This window comes from Nicotiana sylvestris, chromosome 7 (genome assembly GCF_000393655.2).
Source record: "Nicotiana sylvestris chromosome 7, ASM39365v2, whole genome shotgun sequence".
NCBI classification, from domain to species: domain Eukaryota; kingdom Viridiplantae; phylum Streptophyta; class Magnoliopsida; order Solanales; family Solanaceae; genus Nicotiana; species Nicotiana sylvestris.
In genome coordinates, this window is record NC_091063.1 from 130522792 (window position 1) to 130532958 (window position 10167).

At 34.3% G+C, this 10167-nt stretch overlaps 1 protein-coding gene across 1 annotated transcript; it reads left to right on the forward strand.

The window, feature by feature from the left end:
- The first annotated feature begins 6856 nt into the window (after positions 1-6856).
- On the forward strand, positions 6857-8949 carry LOC104226466 (short-chain dehydrogenase reductase 2a-like). The gene is made up of 2 exons (XM_009778481.2): positions 6857-6987; positions 7927-8949. The coding sequence occupies exons 1-2, from the start codon at positions 6902-6904 to the stop codon at positions 8759-8761; spliced, it is 921 nt and encodes a 306-aa protein (XP_009776783.1). The 5' UTR covers positions 6857-6901; the 3' UTR covers positions 8762-8949.
- Positions 8950-10167: the final 1218 nt, after the last annotated feature.

The window sequence follows — 10167 nt, forward strand, 5'->3', positions numbered from 1 at the left end:
TGAAAATATTTGGACTATTAGTCTGAATTTATAAAAGGGGTACTACAAAAGAAACAACGTTTTTTTTTTGCTTTTAAATAAATACCTTCTTTTTTCTTTCTTTTTTTTTTTGATTTTGGAAATGACGAAAAGAAAATTTTTGTATATATTTTTTTTTTAACTCAAACTAAGAAAACAAATTTTGCTTTTATTCTTTTTTTTTTTTTAGAAAAATTCCGGCGAGGTTTTGACACTACTTGGACATTGCTATTTTTCAAAGTAGAAAATTAGCCTTATACACTGTTATTTTTTATTATTATTTTTTTTGTTTATATTTTTCAAATACTCCAAAGTCAGGCAGCATGCATGTTCCGAGACAAATAAATGCACGGAAACAAATAGGATGCAACAAGATGGTCTTTTCATTTCAGGTTGCTAGTCCTAGACGGACCCAACCCCTGTGTTGAGTCCCCTAAGTCAAATGCAACATGATGCAAATAAGCGTTCCTACTAGGGATCCGGCATGAAGTCAAGTTATTCTAGGTTCGTAACCTGGGTATTTGTTCTAGACTGTGTACCCGAGCGGACAACTCGAGTCGAGGAGGGGGCTACGTACCGGGGACCCGCGAGATCGTCCGGCTTTGTAACTTGTCCGACCTCTTTCTTATTTCAGGTATTGACACTAACAGAATAGGGAGTCTCGACCAGCGAGCTTCTCCCCGGAGGTAAGAAGAGAAGGGTTTCGGCACAGTTTATATACAGTTCAGATAATATCAAAGCGGTAAAAGACAACATTTAGCACGTTATGCAAAAACATGTAATAAAGATCAGATAATAAAGCCAAATATAACAATTATTCTAAGCTCGAATTCTTGAACCCTGAACCAGTGGTTCTGGGTTTCATCCCCAGCGGAGTCGCCAGAGCTGTCACACCTCCTTTTTGCGCGCCCGCCCCGAAGGGTTAAATGCGCGAGGGAGTTTTTCCAATTTAAGTGACAATATTCGAAATGAGATTATTTATTTAATTCAGAGTCGCCACTTGGGAAAGGTTTGGCTTTTGGTGTCCCAAGTCACCGGTTTATCTTGAATCCCAAATCGAGGAAAATATTCGACTTTTCCAAATGAAGTCTGCGAACCAGAAATTCTAAGTAAGGAATTCTGTTGACCCGAGGGAAGGTGTTAGGCACCCTCGAATCCCGTGGTTCTAGCACGGTCGCTTAAATTGTTATAATGGCTAAATATCTGATTTAAAATACATGTTGTGACTTATGTGCTTTTATTAAGTTTAAACCGCTTTTATTATTATCATTTATTTTTATAGAATTGCAACGTCGTGAAAATGTATCTCGAACCACGTCACAATCAATGCACCCGTAGTTGTTAGCACATTTCGACTCCGTTGAGATTTGAATTTGGGTCACATAAATGCGCACCCGAATTTAAGAATGTAATTTAATTAGTGTCGCGCCTAAAGAATCTAACGCGTTATTATCTTTGGGGAAGGCAGTGGAATTCACTAAACTGTCCATCCCAAATTCTAAGTATTTATTATGGTTAATCATCGAGGGCCCCGCGATTTGCATTTTTATTTAGAGAGGCTCGTCTCATTATTTTAGAAGAGGATATCCTAAAGTGACTACATTTCTATTATTTGTTTCCAGAAATAGAAGAAGAAAAATGTATGCTAATTGAAGTATAGGCTTCGGCCTAAACCGGACTCCTATTAATTTCTGATTAATTACTTATAAAGTGAAAGGACGTCATACCTTACGGACATGCTTTGGTTGAACAAAGAAATTACATATGATATTGATGAAATGCAATACTTAAACCGAACGACGTCCTTAAGTCGAATTCAAACCAAGTTGCTTAAACAGGATTAATGGAGTTCTTTATTAAAAGATGTTACTGACGATGTTCAAAACTCGTCCTATAAACTGCCTAAAGAAATCGAAACTAGATGATTCAAAACTATATTATATCGGCTAGATTTAACAGCTATTTGCCCCTACCAATTCAAGCATGCTAAAGAATGAGTTTAAGTTTAACAATTGTATAAATAGTGTCACATTCCATGGATTGTGTTTACATCCTGTATGTTACTAAACGAATCAAATACCGCAGTTTCAGATTAACATAAAATCTACTTAACTACAAACTCACCAATGTATTCTCTATTAGCTATAAACTAAAATTCACACAACTTAACAACATTCATGAATAACAAGTGATTGTGACTCCTTCAACTCTTTCTATTCATGCTTTTCGATGTACAATCAGCTACACCAATGTGAGATTTGAGATGTGTACCTGGAAATACTGAAAATGCAAAAGAGAAGAGGAAGAAGATGGGGAAATCAGCAGCAGCAAAGAAACAGAATTAACAGTAGCAGCAGGACAGAATAGCAGCAGCGACAGCAAACAGCAGTAGGGCAGCAGCAACAACTCACAAAACAATTGGGATGAGATCAACACCTCAACTGGGAATACTCAACTAGACCAAGTCTTCGAGTAGAACAACAACAACCAAGCAGACTCAGCTGGGATTTGGAAGAAATCAATGTTGCACAAACAGGTCAAGACTAGTGAAATCAAGACATCAACCAAAAGATGTAATTTCTAATCCTGCCTGTCTGTGTCATCAAAGAGAATTCTTTTCCAGTTTTCTGTTTTCCTCCCTTTAATTCTCAAAATGTTCTCTCCTCAAATCACTCTGTTCTTGTCAATGTCTGTTTCTATGTGTGTGTGTGTATGTCTCTCAACGTGTGTTACCCTTTCTTTATTTCAAATTATTCCTCACTGTGTGCCTCTCTCTCTCTGTCTATCTCTATCAGCTCTCTCTTTTCTCTTATCTGCTCACAGTCTGTGTATCCCTCTATGTCTGTCCCTCTAGATGTGTGTGTGTGTTTTTTCCTCTAATCTTAGGGTTTTTTTTTCAGGTCCTTTTCTATCAGATGTCCTCCCCCCTTTATAAGCCTTAACACTACCCCTTTTAACAGCCTGTTTAGAATATCACCATACCCCTCCCATGTGCCTTCCATTTTCAGTTCCACTTTAGCTAATTAAGTATTAAACCCCATCATTCCCTTGGCAGGCTTAACTTTCCATTTTATTAACTAAAAGCAAACATGGGCAGCAAGATGTAGTCTGACAGCACATGCTGTCAAACTATTTAATTCAAAAAGGGCCTTTATGCCATGTCGTGCACATGCCCTCCAGTTCAGATTACCATTACAGCCTAACCTTAGATTTCTGGAATCAAATTAGCAATTATAAGTAACTGAACTTGGTTCTTAATTGATTCAGGCAATGTTCAACAGAAGCAAATCGATTTATTTTGTTCAGACAGTTGAAAACTAATTAACGACACATGTCGACTCGACTATATTAGCATTAACATACACAATCGTAGCCAAAAATCAGACATTTAAACAGTATCGATACATGATTCGAATTATACTGACTGAGCAAAGTGGTACTTGAGGAGCCAATTGATCAGTCAACATTTGAAATTCAACTAATTGCACAACAAATACACACATATTATCAGAACAAGTAGAAGAAGACACTCAATCAAACAACAAAAGTTCAGGCAAAGTGGACAAACAGAAGTTGATAAAATTCGGAGACACAAACAAAACATGAACAGACCTTCACCATAAATCAGATGGACCAAAACAAATAAAGAAAAAGAAAGAACTCACCTTAAACCTTGAAAAATCAAAACCTTAACTCGGACCTGGTCAGGCCTTTCTTAAGGCTGAACGGACTTTAATCGAAGTGTTTCTCAGATGAGAAACACTTTGATTAAACTCCATTAGACCTTAATCTCTTCGGTTGAACGAATATGGACCAGTGACGAAGAATCAAAAAGTTCCAAAACTCAGATCTGGGATTCATGCTTCCCTGATCAGATTCGGACCAAACCAAGTATGGTTTGGTCACGAGGGGGTCTGGGGAGTGTCTGGTATGAATTTAAGACAGATCGGTGTAGATTAGGTTCCGACTCGAATCTTCATTTGAAGATTCGAGAAGGTGGGATAGGATTCGAGGTGTGTGGTTGGTAGATTTGGGTTCAGGACGGCACGGGGGTTCTATGGTGTTAAGGGCGAGGTCACCGGCGTCCGTGCCGCCGGGTTTCTGGTGAAGGGAGATGGGGGCGGCTAGGGTTTGATGGGAAGGGTCTGTGGAGACGAAGGCTGGGGTATTGGATATGGGCAGGGTATGTTAAGGGCTTATATATGGAATGGGTGGGTTGATCTCAACCGTTAGATAAATCTAGATCTACGGTCTGGATCTGAGGGCTTAAGTGGAACGGTGTCGTTTCGAGGGTAAAGGGTTTGGGTTGGTCCGGGTGGAAACGGGTCGGGGCCATTAGTGGGTTATGGGAAGGTGATCTTGGCCGTTGATCAATCTGAGATCAACGGCCCAGATCAGTTTGGACCAAAACGGCGTCGTTTGGACACCCTGGCTATCAGCTGGTGTGGACCGGGCAGGTCTGGTTTGGACGTTGTTTGTTTTGGGCCAATTTTAATAAATTGGCCCAATCCGGAAGAAGAAAAGAATTTTTTTTTATTATTTTAAAAACAAAACTAAGCAAAAATCAAATTAAAATTAAATACACACTCAATACAATTATTTGCACACACACTAAAATATTTCAAAACAGGTAAAACCAAACAAAATAAAATCACGGACGAAGATGCCTATTTATGATTTTCTATTTAACGACTGGATTACGGTTCGAATTATGCATGACACACACATTTTTTGTGTTTTGTTTTAATAAAGTAAAAATGGGCAAAAATCGTAAATAACCAACAAAGTGCCATGTAAAAATCCAAAATTTGTACAGCAGGGCCAATTATTATTATTTTTATTTCTTTCGGAGCGATTGTCGTGCGAAACAAAAATCACGTGCTCACAAAGGTCACACTATTTCTCAAACTTTTGATTATAAAATACCTATTTTACCCTCTAATTTATCAACTTTTGTCTTATTTTTATTTTCTTTTAACTTTTTAATATTACAATTTCTTTCTTTTTAATTTATATTATGGACTTACCTATAGAATAAATAAATTTATTTATAAATTAAAAAATAGTATTTAAGCATATAAATGATAGAATAATAAAATATTGAACATAGTTTAAAACAAATTAATTAGAACAATTTGTTTGTAATAATAGTATTGATATTAACAACAAAACTCAAAAATTTATTTACACAGTTAAAATGAAAAAAATATTTAAAATATATATTCCGTGCACGTAATATAAAAATAATTATTTAAATAATAATAAAAAATAAAAATAAATAATAATATACATCATGTATTCTTGAAAATTATGCTCAATTATACTATTATTCCGGCATTATATATGCTACAAAACTAAATTTTAATTTTTTTATTTTATAAATAATATTTATTTGTTCTAAGGTAAGTCCATAAATATAGATTAAAGTTAGAAAAATCATAATAATAAAAAAGTAAAAAAGAAGATAAAAGTTGATAATTACGAGAAAAAAATAGGTATTTCACAATCAAAAGTTTGAGAAATCTGGTTGAGTGACCTTCTGAGTGCTATATATAGGCATAGTTAAGTGATTTTTCTGTTACAAACAAAAAAAAAGATGACTTTATTTTAGATAATTTCGGATAATGGAGTGATCATTTAAATAATGGTATAAGCTAATCAAAGATAGTACTGATACAGTAAGTTCTCCATTAATATTGGAGTTAAACAATTCCTATTTTATGTGTCAAAATAACGTTGTTTCCATCCAATTTATAAGTTTGAGCGACAAGTGGAAGATGTTTTTTGTACCAAGAAAAAACAAGTGCAAGTGGATTTTCACATTCATGGTCCATTCCTGGCCTATTAGCTATGTAAATTGCTATTGAGGAATTGATTCGTGGATGTATACATTATTTTTCTTATAGTGTTATTTTTATTCACCATAGATATCCTTATATTTCAATCAATCTAATCTAGCAAAAATAATATCGAAGCATGCAATAAACGGTTACATTATATTATAAATTACAAACTATAAATTATGTGAATATGGCAAGACAATGTATTGTAATTATACCCATTGGACAAAATCTAAGAGGACTTACCAATAATTTTTATGGTAACAATTTCTCAAAATTAATAATCCCAACCACCCAGATTTCTTTAAAATATCTTAAAGATTTCTAAATAGGTAAGAAATTTAACTATACTTTATTTTGGTAAATAAGCTATGTAATTATACACTAAAACATAGAGAGTAATTTTTATGAAGTCTAGAGAGTTAGTAGGAGATCACTTTGGTTTAATTGGTGATATTTCACTTAAGATTTGAATGAACAGTTTAGTATGCCTTTTTCACGATTTGAGTGAACCGGTTAATGTGCCTCATAAACAAAGTCCTAAAAATTTGATGGTAGCTTTTACTAGGGGAACCAATCTTACCCATATATATATATATATATATATATATATATATATATATATATATATGTATAAGATTCTAATATTAGAAATATTATATTTTTTTACACTAACAACATATATAGAAGGTCAACCTTTTTTTACATGCATAGCCTGTGGCATTAGCACATGACCACATGAAACTGGTGAAAAGCCAAAAGTGTAAAGCTAGCTGTATTTTTTGGTAAGCCAAGTTTGGTTAAGGTTATGGGAATTCCCAAGGAAATTGCCCTCAAAGTTGGGAATCTCACACTAGACCCAACCACCCTCCCTCCCCCAAGCCCCACAATCCACCCCCTTAGTTCTCTTTGGGGGTGGGGGTAGGGGATGCTAACTCCCTTATAAATTTCCCATTTTCTCTAAAGCATAAACCCAACAAATCCATAATTATTCTCACTCTATACTCTCTGTCCTTTATCTTTATCTCTTGCAGACTCCCATAATGCCTGCTCAAGTGATGCCTGAGAAACCTTTTACTGAAGTTCATGCCATAGGGAAGGAAATTGGTTCTGCAAATTTTATCAAAAGGTAATATAAATTCTATTCCTCTCTTTCATTTTAGATGACGATCTTTCAAAATAATGACACATTTTTATTCTTTTAACTTTAAATTCACACTTTACTTTTAATAATATGGTCATATTATAACAAAAAAAAAAATATTGTTATAAGATGTTTAAAACTTATTTTAATATGTGTCAGACACTTTTTCTTTATCATAGCTAGCCTTATAAAATGAAACGAACAGAGTAGTTATCTTTCCTCACCATTCAAGAAGTTCATATGTTCATGCATGTTTCTGCATGAAAAAGCTGTAGAGATCTTATAAAATATTATTGACCTCTTAATTCGAAAAAGAAGAAAGAAAAAGAGGAGCTAAAAGGAAAAAAGAAGAATAAACCCTTTTTCGCCGACGATATTCTTTCTCCACACTTTATTGTCTCCAACTCTCACGAAACAGGTAGCTTTTCCAAGAAAATATAAAGCGCGTTCAAACAGCCACCATTGATTTTAGAAAAATAATTGAGATACTACTGAAATCAAATATACTCATTCTTTCTTTTGTTTACTTGTCTAAATTCATTATTCTCTTTTTCTTTTGTATACTACTTTCTTGCTTAATTCCACTCTGTTTCGTTATACAAATGACCTTTTTTTCCTTTTCTGTCCTTAAAAGAACGATACCTTCTTGTATTTAAAAACTCCTTATCTTCAACTTTCAATTTTATCCTTAATGACATGTTCTTATAAACCATAAAAATATCATAAATGTCTAAAATTGCAAGTTCTATTGGTACATAGCTTATGGTATGTGACAAAGTCCTTTTTTAAGTTCGTGTTGAGTCAAATATCGCTATATATCGCTGTATAAAATGAAACTAAGGAAATATAATTTTGACTTTCTTCTTGTTGATCATAGAATTATTTGTAACTAAGGATTAATTTAATCTCCTTTCTGTTGTACAGGCTAGAAGGAAAGATTGCAATTGTAACAGGTGGAGCAAGAGGAATTGGAGAGGCAACAGTGAGACTATTTGCCAGACATGGAGCCAAAGTTGTAATAGCCGACATAGAGGACAACATTGGCAATGCTCTAGCCAATTCTTTGTCACCTTCAGCCACTTATGTTCATTGTGATGTTACATCTGAGGAAGATATAAAAAACTTAATTGATTCAACAATTTTCAAGTATGGACATCTCGATATTATGTTCAACAATGCTGGAATTTTGGGAAACCAAAAAAAGCACAAGAAGAGCATAGTCAATTTCGATCCTAATGAATTCGATAAAATTATGTCTGTGAACGTACGAGGAGCTGCTCTGGGAATGAAGCACGCGGCTAGGGTTATGATTCCACGAGGCTATGGTTGCATAATTTCAACTTCTAGTGTTGCTGGAGTTATGGGAGGGCTAGGACCACATGCATATACAGCTTCAAAACATGCAATTATTGGGCTAACAAAGAATGCTGCTTGTGAATTAGGGTGTCATGGGATTAGGGTTAATTGTATTTCACCCTTTGGCGTCGCGACATCAATGTTGATTAATGCATGGAACCATTGCGATGAAGATGAAGGAGAAGAAAATGGGGTGAAACTTGGGGTGCCTTGTGAAGAAGAAGTGGAGAAAATGGAGGAATTTGTGAGAAATTTGGCAAATTTGAAAGGCACAAATTTAAGGGCTAAGGATATTGCTGAGGCTGCACTTTATTTGGCAAGTGATGAATCCAAATATGTAAGTGGTCATAATCTTGTTGTGGATGGTGGGATTACTACCTCAAGAAATTGCATTGGCTTGTAGTGAGAAAAAAAAAAACGTTTTTTTTTTGGTTATATAAAGAGTTATCTCGTGAATGAACGAATGTGGTGTTTGGATTTGGCTGAGAAAGAATTGGTTCTAGATTAGTGTTTAGGAAAAAACAATTGTTTGTATTTGGATTTGACTTTGGAAGAAGTGGTTTTGGAACATAATTTATTTGGATTTGGTTATTTTCCAAAGTCTTTAAGATTTAATTTTGGTTCAATTTTGTTGAAAGCTATCACCGAAGGAGTAAATATACATTTATAGCAAAGGCTTCCATATGATTAAAATTTCCATAAGGTCCTCAAGCACAACAAAAAGAATTCAAAATTGAAATTTGGGGACTTTAAAAGAAACTGGATAGATCGAAATGTAATTTTCGGAAGTGTTTGTTTTCGCCCTTCGACGAATGATTTCTGGTTTCTGAATCTAATGCCTTAAAGAAAAAACTAAAGAGCTGCCTCTAAATACAAATTTCGCATCTTTTTATTCAAGACAAAAAAGCTACAAATTATAAAATATAATATGGAGAGTCGACTTGGATTGCTGTCACGATCCAAAATTCACTAATTGTGATGATACCATAACTCAACCCGCTAGGTAAGCCAGCTAATAACTATCTAATTCCACTAATATTAATAAGACAATTAAACAAAATGAATTATCTAAATCTTATACATTCCCCAAGGACTAGTAGTACAAATCATGAGCTTCTAAAAATAGAATTTACAAAGCTGATATGAAGTAAATACATCTTCTATTTGAAAAGTACATAAACAAAGTTCTTATAAATCTAAGGCTACCATGAACAAGAGGCAGCTACAACAGGAATGCAGGTACATCTTCAAATCCGGTAACTATCGAGTATAGCAACAATAACAACCAACATCTACATGCAATGTGCAGATGTATAGTATCAGTACAACCGACTCCATGTACTGAGTAAGTAACAAACCTAACCTTAGGTTGAAAGTAGTGACGAGCTGTAACATAGGTCGAGTCCAACACTAATAACCAATATCAGTTCATAATAACGTAGAGCATATAAGAAAGTAACTCAGAGATATAAATGCTCAGCTTTTTCACAGTTTACTGAAAATAGTTCCGCTTTTCAAGAATATCAGTAAAAAACTCAAATCATATGCCGAAATCGTCACTATAAAATATGAGATAGTTGAAAAACGAGAGATATCTCACATTTGCTATCTGGAAAGAAAATGAATCATCTTATTTATTGTGAAAAGGATTTTAGAAAAAGAAATACAGTTTTTCAACTATCTCATATTTCACGATGTTTTCAGTAAAGAATTTGGGTTCTTCACTGATATTCTTGAAAAGCGAAACTATTTTCGAAAAACTATGAGAAAGCTGAACATTTCATCTCTGAGTTACTTCCTTATTTATAT

What these genes read in the sequence shown, in the direction of transcription:
- LOC104226466 (XM_009778481.2), top strand. Translation starts at nt 6,902, where the DNA reads ATGCCTGCTCAAGTGATGCCTGAGAAACCTTTTACTGAAGTTCATGCC. An exon ending in TCTGCAAATTTTATCAAAAG is followed by an intron (nt 6,988 to 7,926) that starts GTAATATAAATT and finishes TCTGTTGTACAG; the next exon opens with GCTAGAAGGAAAGATTGCAA.